General features: G+C 57.1%; 2 protein-coding genes across 2 annotated transcripts in view; one reads left to right on the top strand and one right to left on the bottom strand.

The window, feature by feature from the left end:
* Positions 1 to 221: 221 nt before the first annotated feature.
* On the top strand, positions 222 to 6,430 carry cog6 (component of oligomeric golgi complex 6; the record flags this gene model as incomplete). Its single annotated transcript, XM_002948656.1, has 13 exons — positions 222 to 293; positions 372 to 542; positions 731 to 931; positions 1,926 to 2,101; positions 2,541 to 2,721; positions 3,220 to 3,366; positions 3,874 to 3,958; positions 4,107 to 4,432; positions 4,603 to 4,702; positions 4,754 to 4,962; positions 5,219 to 5,302; positions 5,612 to 5,770; positions 5,996 to 6,430. 13 exons carry the CDS (start codon positions 222 to 224, stop codon positions 6,167 to 6,169), a joined length of 2,085 nt encoding a protein of 694 aa, XP_002948702.1. The 3' UTR covers positions 6,170 to 6,430.
* A 10,269-nt stretch (positions 6,431 to 16,699) lies between these two features.
* Positions 16,700 to 17,896, bottom strand: part of VOLCADRAFT_89093 (uncharacterized protein) — a gene marked incomplete at both ends in the record, with an annotated part of 16,238 nt that continues 15,041 nt past the window's right edge. The window contains 2 exons of the mRNA XM_002948779.1: positions 16,700 to 17,004; positions 17,400 to 17,694. Coding sequence (XP_002948825.1) covers positions 16,700 to 17,004; positions 17,400 to 17,694 — 600 coding nt within the window. The remainder of the gene's footprint in view (positions 17,005 to 17,399; positions 17,695 to 17,896) is intronic.

Here is a 17,896-nt window from a genome sequence, read left to right on the forward strand (position 1 = left end):
ACAGCACAAAGGTTGGGGGACAGGGACATGAGCAAACAGTGCAGAGTTTGTACTGTATACATGTCGCTCTCCGACCCTCCTAGTTAATGTACTAATTGTATGTTGCTAAGGGCATCAGAGTTATATTATTACTCATTTTGTGGTTGCTTTGACACCATGCCCTTGAGGAAACTTTTGTAGCAGTTGAACTTGTAAGGGTAGTTCTTTTTGGGGGCACAGTCATGGCCTCAAATTCTTCCACAGGGCTGTCAGCGGCGCCGTTGGCACCAGGATTAGCACGGAAAGTGAAGAAGGTGTGCTTGGGCGCTACGATCATCGATGTGCAACTGCAGACCCTTCAATGCTCGGCTTGCACCCGGTGCCCCTCATAGGTCTTGGACATAAAGACAGATTCTCCGGAGCTCCTTAGCTCGCTTCAAACGCTGTCGTCCTTCTACACTGAAAACACACCAGCAGCTCGCCGAGGGTTGCGGACCACCATAGAAAAGCGTGGCCTGGCGATTAACGAACGCTTTATCGGAGCGGCGGAGTCGGTCATAAAGGTGCGCTGCTGCGTTCTGCTCGCTGCGGGATGGGAACCACAGATGTGCGGGTCCGCCTTGGCACCCCAGCCACCTGAACCCATACCAAATGGACCCCGAGACCTCCGGCCGTAGCCCCCCTGCACCCTGCACACCTCTAGAACTAGATCCTTACTTTCGTAATCCCCCTCTCCCGAAACTTCCCGTAGGCGCTGGATGAGGTCCAGCGCAGCTTGGACCTGCTCTCAGCCTCGTGCTCCACCATCTCTCATGTGGTATCGTCCACCAAAACCTCCTCCTCCTCCCTGCTGGCGGATACGGAGCGGCTGAGCAGGGACCTGGAGGCGGTAGAGCGAAAGCAGGGCCTGGTGGCGCAGTTCCTGGATACATACCAGCTGACACCCGAGGAGGTGGGTGTGTGGGGCCGGGCCAGGGCCCTGAAAGGAGGGTACGTGCCAGGTAACGAGGTTCTGTCAGGACCGGCAGGCTTGATTTCGGTCTTGTGACGCACCTTCTCTGTTCAGGGTTGAGAAAGGGTTAACTACCTGTGGGGAGGGGACAGGGGCGTTTGACGTGTGGTGGCGGTGGGGCGAAGGGTCGCATACGGGCTAGGACTGGGTGTGGCGGCGGGATGGTAGGGCAACGTGGGTGATCTTGGTTCGGGGATGACGGGAAGTCTGGGGGTCGCGTCTGGGCACAGGGCTGTGGGGCCTTGTGCATGGGCGGACCTGGGCCAGCGGAACTTCCGTAAGGTTCAGCCCCAGAGGTCCGGGGCCTAGCCAGGGCAATGTGGCTGTGGATAACTCGCAACGACGAGGGAGTAGGGTCATGGATAGCAGAGGAAGATTGGGAGAGTCTGGAAGACTTGAAATCATGTGCCATGAGAAAGGTCATGGGGCTAACCTAGCCCAACGGTGCGGCACGGGGCCCACTGCAATGGAGGAGAGCGGAGATAAGATAGGGGCATGGTCAAGACACGGAACATATAGCCCGAGGGGGGCCGGGTGGTGACGCCGGCGCCGGCGCTGGAAGCGCCGAGGGAGGGCTAACGTGCGGGCGGGGCAGATTTGATTCAAGTGTCAAGGTTCCATGGGTACTGAATGACGATGCAGGGAGAACCGCTCTCTGGGGGCATGAACCGCACACCCAACACAGCCTTGGCAGGGAGGGACGGGGCCGTAGGAAAACGTGTCGCAGGCAGCACGGAGGACATACTTAGGGATGTACTATAACCGCTTTCCTCCGAACTTTTCACGTCGATCAGTTTGTCCACCAAGTCATCATTTGCCCGCTGATCAATCGATCCGACACAATCGAGCCACTTCATACAATTACCGCACCTCGCGCACCTCATCCCGCAACCCTATCCCACTCCCAGCTCCCACTCAACCCATCTCCGTGCAGGTTGCCGCGCTGCAGGGCGAGGAGATCAACCCCGCCTTCTTCTCCGCGCTGTCCCGCGTGCGCACCATCCATGACAACTGCCGCCAGCTGTTGCGCACACACCACCAGCGGGCGGGACTGGAGCTGATGGACCTCATGGCCTCACACCAGGAGAGCGCGTACGAGCGACTGTGCAGGTAGGACTTGTAGCTGCGGAATGGCGAGGGAGCCCTGATGTAGAGGGATTAGGCGCGGGTTAGGGCTTTCTTCCCTGCTGCTCTATCGATATACCTACTGAAATAGCTGTTGCCAGAGGAGGGGTCATTGAAATGGCTGTCTTAGGAGGCAGGCTCTAGTGGCCAGTGGCAGGCAGACGCCAGCAGGCGACAACCGCATGGAGCCGTGGAGGGATCCACAGGCGGCTTTTGAGTAAGCTGTAGGAGGCTGAGGCAGGCTGCAGCTTTGGCGCGTGAGCGTATTTATTTGCAGATACCTCTCCCTGTTGGAGCCACCTGGAGCCAGCCCAGCATCGCACAAACGGGTCTCAGTTTGCTGTGTGAGACGCATCAGCGCGCGAAGAGCTTAGCTGTAGAAGAGCTTAGCTGTTGGCAGTGTTTGCACAGCATAGGCTTATAGATATGCGGGTGTGCATGTGCGACTGTTTGCGTGCGCACGGCGACTGTACGGCCACAGGTGGGTACAGGTGCAGTGCCGCAACATTGGCGAGTATGATGCGCCGGAGGTGGAGCCGGCGCTGCAGACCGCGGTGGCTGCGCTACGGGAGCGGCCCGTCCTGTTCAAGTACTGCGCGGAGGAGGTGCGGATGGAGCCTATAGTGTGTCTGTGTGTAGACTAAAGTGCGAATAGAAAGGATGGAAAAACGGTGGCAAGGTGCTGATAGGAATTAGGAAGGTAAGGGTTAAGGATTAGGAGGGATAGGCTTAGGTGGATAGAGAGGAAACACCGGGGTTAAGAAATGGAGGAAGGACTCTGTTGTTGAAGTCGTTATCTTCCGAATGGCACATCTAGTCGGAACGGAGATGAGAGCCGGAAAGGCGGGCTGTGGGATGCCAGGATGTGTATAACGGTAATGATAGGGGGACAACGAAAGAGCAGCAGGGACGAAGCACATTTTGCCGGTTGGAGTTGGGAGCTCCTGTCTGCAGCGCGGTGTCGCCTCCCTTCATGTACTGGCATTCATGGTCTGATCTGTGTTCGGAAAATATATGTGATCTTCGCCGTGTCTCCTCTCTCCCACCGTCCCCATCCTGCCGTCATCCCAACCTCGCCGTCCCTCACTCCCGCCCATCCCAAGGTCGCTACCGCCCGCCACAACTCGCTGTTCCAGCGCTTCATCACAGCACTCACCCGTGGCGGTCCGGGTGGTGTGCCACGCCCCATCGAGATCCACGCACACGATCCGCAGCGCTACGTTAACGACATGCTCGCGTGGGTGCACCAGGTGCGTCACACACAACGTCACGCAACGTCACGTTCATGCACGTGTATGAGGATCGGGCGAGGGAGGTTTTCTACGGTGCACACGTTCTGGGGCGTTCGAGACAAGCAGGGCTGTCTGTCTCGCTGACAGCTTTCCAATCTGGGGTTTGATTTTCCTTTAAGCTGCTTCGTCCCGCGGCCCGCTGTCCACACCTGGCCGCTTGCTCACTTCCGTCCATTTCTCCCATATTTCAGTTTTGTGTTCCTTTCTCCCCCTTCTTCCACCCTGCAAACTTACACTTTTGCCCGCGGCCATGTATGCGCGCAAGCGCCAAGCAATCCATGTCTTCGTCCATCATAGCCATCCCTTTTTCTCCTGCCAAGACGCCAGCTGTTCATATATGCCAAATTGCTCTGAATGGTCCAATAACTTAAGCACCTCACCTCCATCCATGGACTATTAATGCTAAGGACCATGCGTTAGATGGTTGTAATTATCTTATGATTTAGCCATTTCGTTTTTCGCTAGGCGCTGGCTTCGGAGCGAGAGTTCGTTGTGGCGCTGTTTGGGGAGGAGGCCAACAGCGCGGAGGCCGCCAGCGAGCAGATGATGGGTGAGTGGGCGAGCGCAGGAAGCAGATCACGTCAGGGGTCCAGATTCACGAGCAGAATAGAACCACCCTTGGCAAAGCACGTTATCATCCTCGGTTGAGTTGAGCAACTTCCTTCTTGACCCTCCCGCCACCTCATCCCATTGCGCAGAGACGCTCAGCGGCAGTGACTCGCTGCACACTCCCGCGCTGCTGGACCGCATTTTCGACTCCATCTGCCGCCCACTCAAGCTCCGAGTGGAGCAGGTGCTAATGACCTCGCCGCCTACGCTGTTGTGCTTCAGCCTCGGCCAGCTTCTGTCTTTCTACCACGGCCTCGTGATGCGCATCTTGGGCCCCAGCGGCCAACTGACGGCCACGCTGGCGTCCTGTCGTGACATGGCCACACGCGTGTTTTTCGAACAGCTGCGCGCACGGGGCGACAGGCTGAGGCGCAACCCGCCGCCGCCGCCCAAGGACTTGTCGCCCCCGCCACAGGTATGGTACATACTGGGGCGTCGCGGTGTGAGCGCAAGGTAGGGAAAGGGTTTTGGCTTGGGTTAAGGTCGTGCTGCAGCGTAGCATAGAACAGCCTTGGTGAAACTCCTGCTCCTGCTTATGTGCTACATTCACCCTCTCATTCAACCATATTGCCACGTCCCTGTCAGGTTGCGGAGACTGTCCACCATCTTTTGGAGATCCTCAATGCTTATGAGAGCGCCATGGAATCGCGACCGCAGCCGCAGACACAGACCCCGGCACTGCATGGTCAACACCATGCTAACGGCAGCACATCTTCCTCCGCTACCGCCTCGGAAGACCTGGGCCCGGTGCTGTCCGCTGTGCTCGATCCGCTAGCTGAGATGTGCGACAAGTCAGCTGAGGCCTTAACGCCCGATGCGCCTTCACGGGTGGATGAGGTGGCTAGGCTAGACCCCGCGGCGCACCGCATTTACCTAATAAATTGCCTGGCTGCGGTGTGGGCGGTGCTGCAACACCGAGCAGCGGCTAGTGCACGCGCGCGGCAGGTGGGATGCCAATATGCAAAAAAGCTTACGCTGGGTGGGATACGCTGGGTTAGGGTGCTGGTTTGGGACATGATGCGAGGTGCGGTAAGATGTTTATGCCCTAGCTGGTGCCGGTTGTCGTTTGCTGCTGCTGAGCTGTGGTTTTCCTTTCTGCAGTTGTCCTATCCGCCAGTCTAGTTGTCGTTCGGCAGCATGTGTACGTCTGTCTGGTTCGCCGCCTGACGACCCGGCTGGCTGGCTCTTCTGCTGTCTGCAGGTCCTGGACAGCATCGAGGCGCACACGGCGGCACTGGTGGGCAGTGAGGTGGGGCGACTGTTGGCGCGGTGCGGCATGGCGGAGGTGGTGGAGCGGCTTCGGCTGTACCAGCAGGCCGAGGTAAGAGGGCTGTAACTCCCGGGAGGAAATGGGCAAAAGCATTGCGGTTCAGCATATCGACGCCAAGATCAGAAGTTAAGGGTGGGGGGTTAACCCATAGGGGAAGAGGAGGGGCTTTTAGAAAGTAGGCGAGGGACCATTCAGCGGGAAAAGGGAGCCCTACGAGAAAAGGGACTGAACTTTGCCGGGGTGAGGCGTCGCCGATGGGAAGTGAAGGCCGGTAGCCCTGAGTGGTTGTTTTTGTCGTGCGTTGTGCTCTCGTTGGCTCGCCAGGACGGCGAGGAGGATGGTTTTGCTTCTTCGGCAGCTGGGGGATCCGGCAGCCCGGCCAGCGACCCGGCGCTGTCGCTACCGCGGCTTGCAGAGGCGTTAAGGAGCTTCTTTGTTCTGGTGTCCAGCCCTGATGCACTGCCGGAATTCAACGCCATCCAGGTGCGAGAAACCAGGTGGTATCCTAGGTCCAGAATCTGCATATCGCGGCGTCCCTTGTTCGATAGCCTGCCCGATATATCCTTTGTTTTCTTTTTCTCGGCATTGACTAACAATTTGACATCTAGTATACATCTTGCGTTCGCAGTTCGGGTGTGGGAAATGGGTAGCGCTGTGATGCTTGACGTATGCAGACGTGCTGCGCTATACCTTTTCCGAATGATGTAGGTGCCACGGCTACGCGCGGATGCGGTGTCGCGTGTGTGCCGCTCGCTGCTGGAGTCCTATGAGGTTGTGTACAACACCATTGAGGACCCAAGAAGCGGTTACCTGGAGCAAGGTGGAGCAAGTGTCGTTAAGCATACGCCTGCACAAGTTCGCACAATTTTGGGCGTTGTATGAGAATTGCCGAATGCGTCTCGTCACGCGCTTGAGTCAAGCAGTTTAGAGCGAGGGGAGCAGGTTTGATCCATTGTCGCTCGTCAGTAGCTTACGAAGTGGCAATGGCAAAGACCAGGAATATTGGCATGTGCAGTGTGCAACGCGATGTTACGATTCTTTGTTGGTGCTGTTCCGTACACAACGTGTTTCGATCCACGCAAACGAGTTACCTCTGAGAACCGAGCAGGTGACACTTAATATTTGTAAGGTTGCTGCTTGGCGATCTGGGACATTATCATAGGTTTTCACTCATAAAAAGGAAAAAAGCAGACGCACTCCTTCCAACGCCCATACCGATAACTTCGGACGCGCTGTCAGATCAGTGACCTCGAGGACGTAGCACTGCAGTCAGCTGATATGTCCACGGCGACAGGAAGAATTGCAAGCCGCAGCCGAAGGGGAAGTGCAGCGATGGTGCGTCATTGTTACGACATGCAGGCGCTGGAGAATTAGAGCTTTGTAAAAGCACAAGTGCTTCATCGGCTAACGGTTGGGCACTCTGTCATGAGCCACGAGGTCCACGTGTGACTGCTTTCTACCGTTAACTCGCCTCGTTACGATTCCCTTCGCATGATGTTGCCTTTTGAAAGTCGTTTTCCTGGATTATGTTTTGCTGCCTGTGTTCGCCGAAGCCAGTACTTAACCGTCCATCCGAGTCCGACGTGGCACGAAATTCGTTAATCTTGTTTCCTGCTGTCGTTGCCTGGGCGCATGTAAAATCTTCAAGAAAATAGTTTACACTTCCAGTTAACTGATTGCCTCCTTGTACAGGCGCTGCCAGCGCCTGTGCCGCTCGTGCATCATCCCCACCAGGCATTCCAGCACAGGTCTATCCAGTTTGGAACCTCCTGGCCGTGTGCATCACCGCCGTCAAGCATTCCGGTCACTGTATCGACAAGCCCAAATTCGCCGTACACTTTGTCTACCTCGCCCGCTGCCCAGGCGCAACGCGGAAGCACGGCTATCGCGAACGCTGCGCTCAGTGCTTTCTGCAGTTCCAAGCATAGCGGCTCCTGTGCCTTGGACCTCGCCACTGCCACCGCCCCGCGTCGTAGCCATGGCTGCACCAACGTCCCTGGACCGATCTCCTCCTGCAATCGGCCGTCCGTGGCATTAGCCGCCGGCTCCTCCGCGGCTACAGCCGCTGCTAGCCACGGATTGCTCCATGGCTGTAACCACATTAACGGCAGCAGTAGCAGCAGCAGCTGCCTCAGCAGGCGCGGAGACGAGGGCGGCGGCCACCGCTGGCCCGTCCCGCCACGGAGCGGCATCCGTACTGCCGCCGTAGCAAGCACCTCCGTCAGCGCCGCGCCCCCCGCCAGCGGCGGCAGCGCAGCTGCTGGCCCTGGCGCCGGCGGTGGAGCCGCCACCACCCGGCCGCCGTCACCGTTGCTAGGTCTCTCCATGAGCTATTTTGACGGGTTTTGCCCCGCGGGCGCCACGGAGTGCTCCCCCGTATGGGAGCAGCTGAGGTGGTGCTCCAAATGGCAGCAAATGCGGCAGGTGTACGACAACCTACTACGTGCGGAGGCGGCGGCGCTAGCAGCAGCAGCGCAAGCAGGGGCTGGTGGCGCCGCGGGCGGCAGTAGCCGTGGAGGTAGCGGCAGCGACAACAACGGTAGCAGTTCGATGGACCAGCTGACGGGGGATGCCGCCGCCGCCGCTGCCGCCGCCATTACGCACCCCCGTTGCGTGCCGGGGCTGCTATCCAGGGACGAGACGTACGCTTTCCTGCTACAGCTGCAGGATTTCTATCACCTGCAGTTGAACGCGGGGGAGCTTGGGGAGCTGCAGGTATGGAACAGGATTTAAAGTTAAACGAGAGCTCAGAAGGAGTTTTAGGGTTTTAGGCTGGGGGGTTGGGGCTCCAGGGAGGCTCTCGCATCAGCTGCCCCACCGTTACCGTTACCGTTACCGTTAGCTGTCTTCTTTCCCCATCTCCGTGCTGCAGGCGTTCCGCTGCCGGCTGGTTCGCGATCTGTCGGCGTATGTACACCAGCTTAACGCGGAGCAGCTGGAGGCTTTGTGCTGTGCGTCTGCTGTGAGTGGCAAGTGCCTGACTAGGTGCGTCTTGCTGGAGGGGGTTGGAGCCCGGAGCAGAGATAAGTGTGTGTAAGAGCGTCGAGGAGTTGCGAAGAGTGTCGAGGAGTTTGAAGGGAAAAGGGGGGAAGTACGCAACACACGGCGGGCGTGATACGCTCCTCAAACGATTGGAAGGGGAGAGGAAAGGGTGTGCGCGTATAGCTTGTGCGCGTATAGCTTGTGTGTATATGAAATCCTTTTTTTCAGGATTTGAAATTGCACCCAAGGTTGTCAAGATTGTCTGAACTTTATCCATATGTTATAAATACGTTTTATATATCAAGACGCAACTCGTATGATAATTTCGGATCATGTTTGTGCGGGTTTCGAACTCCCTGTCGTGCGGTGCTTAATCGTCACCCTGCTAGGGAGCGCGCCGATGCCGTACAGCAGCGCCTGCTCAAGATTCTCACCAGCCCGTCACCTTCCAACGACAGCGGCAACGGTCATAACGGTATCCAAAACGGCAACGACAGTTACCCTGCACGGCGTCGCGCGGGCGCTGCGGGCGGCTTCCAAGTGCTGACCCCGGCGCTCAACACCATCTTTGCGCTGTACGACCACGGGTATTTGCCCCAGGTGGCTCTACTTCAGGTAGAGGGGATGGGGGTTGGGGTGGGCCCGGGAGGGAAGAAGGAAGGGTACGGGAGAGGTAAGCCGAGCGGCACCACCAGCACCAGCACCACCATCATCATCATTATCACCAGCACCAGCACCAGCACCATCATCAGCGTCATCATCACCAAATCTCCACACCCCACAGCCAAACGCGATAAAACAAAAACCGCCCGGTCCCACCCTCCCACCCTTCAGGCTGTATTCCGCCAGGCCGTCAACCATTGCGGTGAGGTCACTCGTAGTCAGTGGCACGGACTGCACGGACTCGCCAGGAGGTTCAGGTGGGGCCGGACGAGGGGGGCGGCCGCGGTCACCGTCGCGAGCTGGGCCCACCGGGATATTGGGCGGTCCGTTGGGGCAGAAATAGGAGTACGGGTTGGGACAGGGAATTGGGACAAGGGCACATTCGGGGCCCTAGGGCTTGGGGCTTGCGTGTGGTTGCGTGTATGTGTGTATGTTGTTACAGGGTGGTTAACTTCGCCAGCGGCCCCCTTTCCCGGGGCAGTCCCTGCTCTCCCCTGCTAGAGGGGCACCCTAATCCGTCACCCCATCCGACTTCAGAATGTATTCGTTGGGTTCGGCAACTCACCACCAGCATCCAACCAAATCTAGCGGATCAACGGCGCATCAACTTAGTTCCTGGTCAGCTCGCAAGTTGATATTATCACGTCCTACACCGTCCATAAGATGGGGGGCCACCTCCCATTTCATCACTCCTCAAACACCCGAGGAGCCGGCAGGCGGATTTGAACCCGAGTCGACTGGGTCGACTGGGAGCAGAAGTCAGGCCTTAACCTCTGCCAGCCGCCTGCCTGTGTGTGTTCGTATGTTTTTGTGTATGGCTGGCAGCATTTGGGCTGAAATGTCTGGAGGCAGGAAAATCGGGCAGTTTACCACCAGCCTTTCCTTCGTACCTTTCTTGCACGTCATGGCTTTCGAAAGGGAGTTCCCCCTTTCCCCCACGCCCCACCCGGGTTCAAATCCCAGGTTCCTATTGGATGACATGTGGCTGGAGGACCTGCACGCCCACCTTCAGGAGCCGCTCTCCTGCGCCGCCACCGACTTCGGTCGCATGGCCTCCATTCTAGGCTGCATATCGGCATTCACTGTCAACAAGGCCATGGAGGCGCTGGATACCAGGGTGCTGGTGAGAGCCACGACATCACGTTTGTAGTGTGTATGTCTGCACGTATGTATGTGTGTATGTATGTGTGTATGTATGTGTGTATGCATGTGTCTGCGTATATGTGTACGTATGTGTTGAGGTATGTGTTTGGGGGAAGCAAGATATGCTGGTGGGGGGGAATCCGAGAGGTTTATGTTATGGATCCATGGAAGGGTACTCAACGGGATTTGCAAAAGGGCGGTTTAGGGAGGGGTAAGGTGACTGCACCAACCAACTGCACCAACCGACTGCCTACTTGTCCCACAGGTGGTGGTTGAGGCCATCGAGCGGCGTTATGACGAGGGTCGCTCCCTCCTGACGGCGCACCAGCTGGTGGTGTTCACCTCGCTGCTGCTGGACATGCAGTCGCCGTTCCGGACCAAGTGGCTGGGGCACTGCCTGGACCACCTGGCCTCGTGCAGGTCACACCTGGCGGGGCTGCCACCCGCCACACTGGTGCTGGCGGCGGAGCTGGTCCTGCGGGTGAGTGGATAGGGGACGTGTATGTATGTATGCATGTGTTCGTTTGAATGTGGGTGAATGTGGTTGTTTTGGGAGGTGAGGGGAAGGTTGGCGGACCCGGAGTTACGGTTATAAATATCCAGAGTACTTTCTTGGCAAAACTTTGTACAGGCAGTTTTTGATTAGCTTTTCCAGGAAGACAGAACTATAGCGATTCATGTACAACATTGCAGCAAAATTTCTAACATTCTATTTGATGTAATTGGAAATTAAACACCCTAACTCCTTTCCCCCTCGCCCACCCAGGGCCGTGGCTGGGACGAACAGCGTCTCCTTGGCCTACTGCTCCGCCAGCTCTTTTCCTCCTATGCCAAACACCCCACCGCCTCTTTGAGGGGCACCAGCAATGCTACCGGCTGTCCGCCACGATCCACCTCGCGCATCATCTCCCTCTCTGCCGCCTCGCCCTCTCAAACGTCCTCCTCCAACTCCTTGTCTGCCATGGCGGCCGCCGCCGCGTGGGACGTAGATGTGGGCGGGGCCGGAGGTGCGGCCTCGCCCAAGCTGGACCTGGCATCTCTGGTAAGGTTGAGCAGGGCTAAGGAAAAAGATGGCAAAGAGGAGAAAAGAAGGAAAAAGAAGGAAAAAAGGAAAAGAAGGAAAAACAAGGAAAAGAAGAAAAAGAAGGAAAAGAAAAGACGAAGAGCGCACAAGGATTTACGCGACTGTGGTTTTGTGCGATGCTTCTGTCGTGTCTTTTGTCTTTAACGGTAGCGGATGCTTTGAACTTCCAACTGCACCCTCATCCTCCCTCCCCTTCCGCTGCCGCCGCCCACGCAACACACGCAACACACGACAAAGTAGGCACTGTTTTTCCCGACATAGGCCCATGGGGGTTAGCTCCTCGTTGGCCGTCAGCACCCCGTCCCCATCCCCCCCCCCCGCCTCACGTCAGCAGTTTTTTATTATTTTTCCGCAGCTTCTACACCTATCTTTACTTCTTTACGGCTTGGCATTACTGCTTTTCTTCTGCGCTTATTTTAATCTTGGCGGCTAGGTAGGTAGTTTTCCGACATCTTCACTACGTCATCCCGAGGTCGCCGCCTTCAATAACGCCTTTTGGTCAGTTCTACGCCTGGTACACTCTTGCCCTGGCAGCAGCTTCACTCGTTCGTTGTTCGTCTTTCCGGCCCCCCCCGCTCTCCCCCTGGCATTGTTTTTTTGCATGTATTCCCCCTCCCTCTTCCCCCTCCCTTTTTCCCCTTGCCAATATCCGTTCCTCACAGGTCGATTGGCTAGCAGCAAAGGTGCCTTCGGAGCCAGGCCCGCAGCGCACCGATACCCTGGATTTCCTGCAGCCCCTGGTTTCGGCGCTAGTGGAGGACGGCAGGCCCCAGCTCGCCTCCCTGGAGCCACGTCGTCTGCCAGGCCTTATCCGCTCCGTGGCCGCACTGGGCGTCAGCCCCAGCAGGCAGTGGGTTTCGGAGGCGTTCACACGGGTGGCTGGCGGTGCCGCGGAGCTGTCTGGCAGTGAGCTCGTGGCGATGCTGCGACTTAGCCACGCACAGGGGCTGCCGCTACCACACGCCACCTTGGATGCGGTATGCGGCCAGCACGCGAGGATCCTGCCACTGATGCGTGCAGTGGACCTTTCACGGCTGCTGGAGTGCTGGGTCGCGGACAGGCGAGTCGGGAGGGGGTGAGGGGGGAGGCTCGCGTGGGGCTGGTGGGCATTGCGTGGCCGCCGTCGCTGTCGCCGTTGCGCGTTGACTACCCCCCGCTGATGGGGAGTCGCTGCAGTCACGGTCGCCGTCACCGCTGCTGTTGTTGCTGTTGTTATTGTTGCTGTTGTTGACGGGGGATGTTACACTGTGGGCGGCTCGGCCTGAGGAAGGACGGCGAGCACCGTCGGGGGCCCTGACCGGACCGAAGTACGGCGCAGGGACGGGCACGCGGCTGTACATCCGTCTGTTCCTCTGCGCGCGCCGTGCTCATTCGCTCACTCCATCACTCGCGGCAGCCGGGGCGCTCTCCCAGTACATGGCAAGGCAACACAACGGTGCAGAAGGCTGCAAACTGTGTTGTTGTTGTTGTTGTTGTTGTTGTTGTTGTTGTTGTTGTTGTTGTTCTTGTTGTTGTTGTTGTTGTTGTAGGTACATTCCGTCGCGGGAGCAGCTAGAGGGATTTTTTGACGCCGTCTGCGGCGCATTCGGCATCAACCTGGCGGCACTCAAGGCGGCGGCGGGCGGCGGCGGCGGTGGCATCGGTGGTGGCGGCGCCGCCGCCGCCGCCGCAGTCGGCCAGGGTCTGGCGACGGCGTCTTTGGACGAGTCCTTTGACACCGACTCCGCGATGGTGCCCGCATCTGGCGGCAGAGGCATCGGAGGATTTACACGCAAGAAGGAACCGTCGGCAGTGATGCCGTACGTAGACCTAGAGATGCTTCAGGCCGCCGGCGGGGCGGTGTCGGCTGGAGCCGCCGATGGCGTTGCAGGCTGCCTGCCAGTGCGCCGCCCGGTGGCGCAGACCGGGGCCGCCGGCAACGGCGTGCTGCAGCCCCCTCCACCGCCGCCGAAGCCGGCAGCGACGGCGTCTTCGACGGTTCCCCCGTCGTCCTCCGCCGCAGCGGTTATTACGAAGGCGGCGGCGGCGGCGGTGGCAGCGACAGCGGCGGCTGCCGCGGCCGTAACCGCTGCGGACACGGTGACGATGGCGGCGGCCACTTCCGCGGCCTCCGGCATCCCCGTTTCCGCTGCTGACGTCAGATTGCAGTACAAGGTACCCTCTTTGGGCAGTGTTGACGGGCGGCCCAATGACTCCCTTCTCCAACCTTCGGAGGCTCAATCCATGATCACTCTGCTGGACCAGTACAGGTGCGGTAAAGTGGAAGGGTGGTTGGCGGTTAGGAAGGGTGCGCAATGTCGGCAATAATATGTGAGATGAGTGAAGAGCAGCTGCCGAAGCTGATTACCACACATCACGTCCAGGAGGTGCCGTCTGCATCTACGGTGCCGTCAATCGTTCGGCAGGATCGTCCACTTGCGGCATTGCTGTGGGAAAGAGGCTGGTGTTGGAGCTGGACTGACTGGACGGAAGCCATGTGGCACCAACCACCACAATTGCATGCACCATCGCCCGTTAACAACTACCCCAGTCTTGCTTAATCCCTCGCTAATTCACCTGACTTACACACCGCCTAAAACTCCTCCTCGCCGTTTTTTTTCCGTTTTCTGTTTTTCTCTGGCCCCTTACCCTTTTGTTCTCCTCCAGGACACTCTTGCTGTCAGTGAAGCGCTCCGATCTGTTAATCGTCATGAACACGTACCGGGGTGCCGTAACCGCAGCTCTGCATGAGATGCGGGCGGCAAAAGGGGCCGCCAGGCAGGAGGCCACCGGCTCGCGGCTTCTGCAGGCGGTGTTGCGAGGCGGTACCGGCGGCGGTGGCGGCGTCAGCGGCGGCGGCAAGGTCGCCGTTGCGGGGGTTCCCTCGCAGCATCCCCCGGCGGCACCGCGTGCTGCCGGGCGCTGAACGCTGCCCGTTCTCAGGCGCCCGCCGCCGCCACCGGCTACGGTGTGTGTGCGTGTGCGAGGGGGGGTGAGAGTGCCACTACCGGCGGCGGCCTTTAGTTGGCTTTGGCCTCGAAGAATCGCAAGCAGCAACAGTAGCACTAGTTCGTTCATGTTCCTTTTGGTGGAAGCACGAGCACAGCTGCAGGAGAAACACAGGATAGCACGGGGGGAAGATTTTCCTGATTGGCAACATAAAGAGCACGGTAGTTTAGGTAATCGCCGTTAACATGAGTTGTGTCGTACAGATCGTTGCCTCAGGTCCCTGCTGAAGGAGAGTGTGTGTATGTATGTGTGTGTGAAAGAGAGAGAGAGATTGGCTGATCCGCCCTGATGCAAATATCCCGGGCGACTGCCAATTATGCGAAGATTATAATACGTTTTTTGAGTTGTGAATAATGCAGCGGCGGCTGCAGCGCTGCCGCTGGTAGAGGTCCAGTCCTGCAGGGGAGCAAGAGCAGCGGCCCGTGAGGTGCACCCCGTGAGGTGCGGTGGACTGGTTGGTTTTCCATGCGGCCCTTTCTGGTCCTTTTCCCATCAGGTTAGTGTCGGAGTTGCTGTCATTGTGTTGTTATTGTTGTTATTGGTTTGATGGTAATGATGGTCATGATGGTGGTGACGGCCGGTAATTTGGTGATGGTGAGGTAGAGGTACGGCGGAGTCTTTGTATGGCCCTACGGTCTTCTTGTGGGTTCGGGAGGTATTAAAAGAATTTCGTCTGTTATTCCGCCCTCCACGTCGCTTTTTACTCCTTATGTACGACGATCCCTTCCTAACGATCGTCGGCCCGTCAGTCAGCTGATGTTATGTAAAGTTGTTGATAACAATAACGAGTCGTTGGCAGGAAGTTGGCAAAGATAGAGGATGTGAAAAGGGGCTCGATAATCGATCCATAGGAAAATGGGTGGTCGGTTTCCAGCTACAGGAGCGGCAGCAGAAGATAACGGGAAGCTGCGGACTGCGGACTGGATTTTGGGCTCCTACGGGTGTGGGCGTGCGTGCGTGCGTGCGCAAATGGCTTCTATGTGAAGACGATTTCGATTCCCTTGTTGGCGGGGGACACGGGACAATTTCGGATTGGCCGTCTCAGCAGTTAGTCCAGCGGCTGCAGTTTTGCCGTTTTGCCGTTTTGTAGTTTCCGGCCGCATGCCTCTCGTAAAACCGCTGTAGATCACGCGGCCTTTCCCCGCCACCTTTCCTTGCTTGTGCGTGCATATGGCTACTGGCTAGCCATCGCATCAAGCGGTGCATTCACATTGTGCCCTTCCAGGACCGCATGTACATGTATGCACGTGTGGGATTGTGTGCGCGTTAGCTAGCTGCTAACTTTGTTCTGCTCTTACTGAGTTTTCACCACGTTGATTGAGATGTTGGCGCGGTGGGGCAGATTGGTGTAGTGCTATATGGCCGACACAGTTAATGTGTAGTAAGGCTGTGGACGTCGCGGGTTGGTGGTAGCGGGCCCGCTGAGGAGAGCACGTAATCAAATCGCTAATCGTTGCGATCGCTGTCGGGTTTTAAACAGAATGTTGACATCCGTCCTCATTCCCCCTTGATCCTTTTACATTCCGATAGAAGAGTTTCCTGCGTGAGTCAACGCCTGAGTTGCCGCCTGTCACGATGTACACCTTTCCGAACAGATCAGCCATGTCATGCTGCGGTCTCCAAAAGGCTTGGCGACGCAGCCATTCGGGCAGCAATGCCGTCAAGGTGCTGTCCAGGATGAGCTCTGAAGCCATTCTGCTAGGTCAGCTCAAGGCTCCGGTCGGACCGCGCGCTCTCCGACCCTTCCTTTGGTTTCTTTCCTTTCCGCTCGACTCGCACTCCCTTCAGTGCCGGATGTAGGACTGGATGGAGCATATCGTGCTGAGCAAGCTTTGGTTCTATCGCTATTCGCGGTTAGTGAGCGAGCGAATACATCGAACAGTGGTCGCTAGGCCTTCATCCGCCTAAGAGGTCATCCATATAAATCTTATCTGTAGGTAGTTCAAACCACACGCTACACGTATGTCGGCTTGCCCCAAAGAGGAACTATCGAAGTTTGTAGTGGGTGCGGTTGAGGGTGCTGCAGTCTATGTTGTGATGAGATTTTTTTACAAATTGTATATGGTGAGATTGAAAGCATACAAGGAGCAAAGGTAATCGATGAGTTGTGTTCGTGTAGCAAACTTCACTCTTACCAAAACATGTCGAAAGGCCGACTTGTTTTCCTGGAATGCCTGTGATGTGTTTGGGTAATCCTGGGATTTGCTGTGAAGATCGATAACCTTGTTTGCGCCCGAAGGGTAAGAGACAATATCACTATAAAAAGTTTATTATATCTACATTTTATCCATGGGAGTAACTCCTATTAGAGCCTGAAGTTTGTAGTTGTCTTCTCCCTCCTCGCCCTCCCCACCCTCCCGAGGGGGAGGGGTCTCACTCCCCGCCCTCCCCCCAGTCCGTCAGCCTCCAGCCCTCAGCTGTTGCTGACAATTTCCTTCATTTGCTCGCAGCGCAAACGAGAAGATTCTTGTCGAGTGGGACGGAAATTACATGTGTGGTTCTTAAACGCACGGGTCTCAAGTAAATAGCCGACGCTGCACAATGATACATCATTAGGACTCCGGCGCCTCCGACGTGGGGCAGCACATGAAGTCAATGCTGGTGACCTGGTACACGATGGTGGGACCAAAGAACAGAGCCCGAGGCCTACTGCACCCGCTAGCCGCCTTATTGAAAGTCAGGCACACAGATAGCCCATTGTCCGGTATGCTTTGGAACAACGAGTCAATGCGTTTGATTGTTAGTACGCCGTACTCTGCGCCATCAAAATTGATTATCTGGAGGTTATGCTGTGGCACACGGCCGTTGACGGTTACTACCGTGATGGGCTTGGGCTTCTGTTGCACGCACGTTGCATCTACGATAAGGCAATGAATGTGCATCAAGGGGACAAGGCCGTACAAACTCTTAGACATGGTCCGTGGGTGGACATGTGCTTTTCCAAAGCAAGTGAAAAGCAGGAGCTCCTTGAGGTGAAGGTAACGATGGGAACAACGATGAAATAAGAATTCCCTTACGATGTCGCATATTCAAAAATATCCTTGCTTGGTATATACATGTACATATCCACATGTAGGCACCTGCAAACGCATGACTCGCCTTTGTTAAAGCTCTTCTTATTATACTGTATAGGCACTGAAAAGTGAGACTCATATATACGTATACTGACGACTCAAGAGATACTGACGACTTCACGACACACAGACATCACATATGGAAATCCGGCTAGCTAGTTTGTTCGTTATCACTTACCCACAACCATATCGACCCTGCGTACGCTATCCATGCCCGCGCACTCAGCAGTAGGGCTAACTAGTGAGGCGTTGCTGCTGATGAGGAGGCAATAGGTGGCGGTGCTGGAGGTTACATTCATAGGCCCCAGGGGTGCAGACAAGCGCACCGGGGACTGCGTGGCGTCGCGTCCCAGAATGCAGCCGCTGCCGAAGGGGAAGGAGCTCACAAGCATCGTGTTGCTTGGTACAAGACTTGGTGCGGGACTTGGTGCGGGGCTAGGAGGAGGAGGAGGAGGGGGAGGCGAACGCAGACGCTTGGGTGCGAGAGGTGATGGTGTGGGGGATGGAGGAGGAGAAGGAGGACGAGGAGGAGGAGAAGGAGGAGGAGAAGGAGGAGGAGAAGGAGGAGGAGAAGGAGGAGGAGAAGGAGGAGGTGAAGGAGGAGGAAGAGGACGGGGAGGAGGAGGAAGAGGAGGAAGAGGAAGCGGAGGAGGGGTGCTGGAAATGGGGTGGGGC

This window comes from Volvox carteri, assembly GCF_000143455.1.
Source record: "Volvox carteri f. nagariensis unplaced genomic scaffold VOLCAscaffold_11, whole genome shotgun sequence".
Lineage (NCBI taxonomy): Eukaryota > Viridiplantae > Chlorophyta > Chlorophyceae > Chlamydomonadales > Volvocaceae > Volvox > Volvox carteri.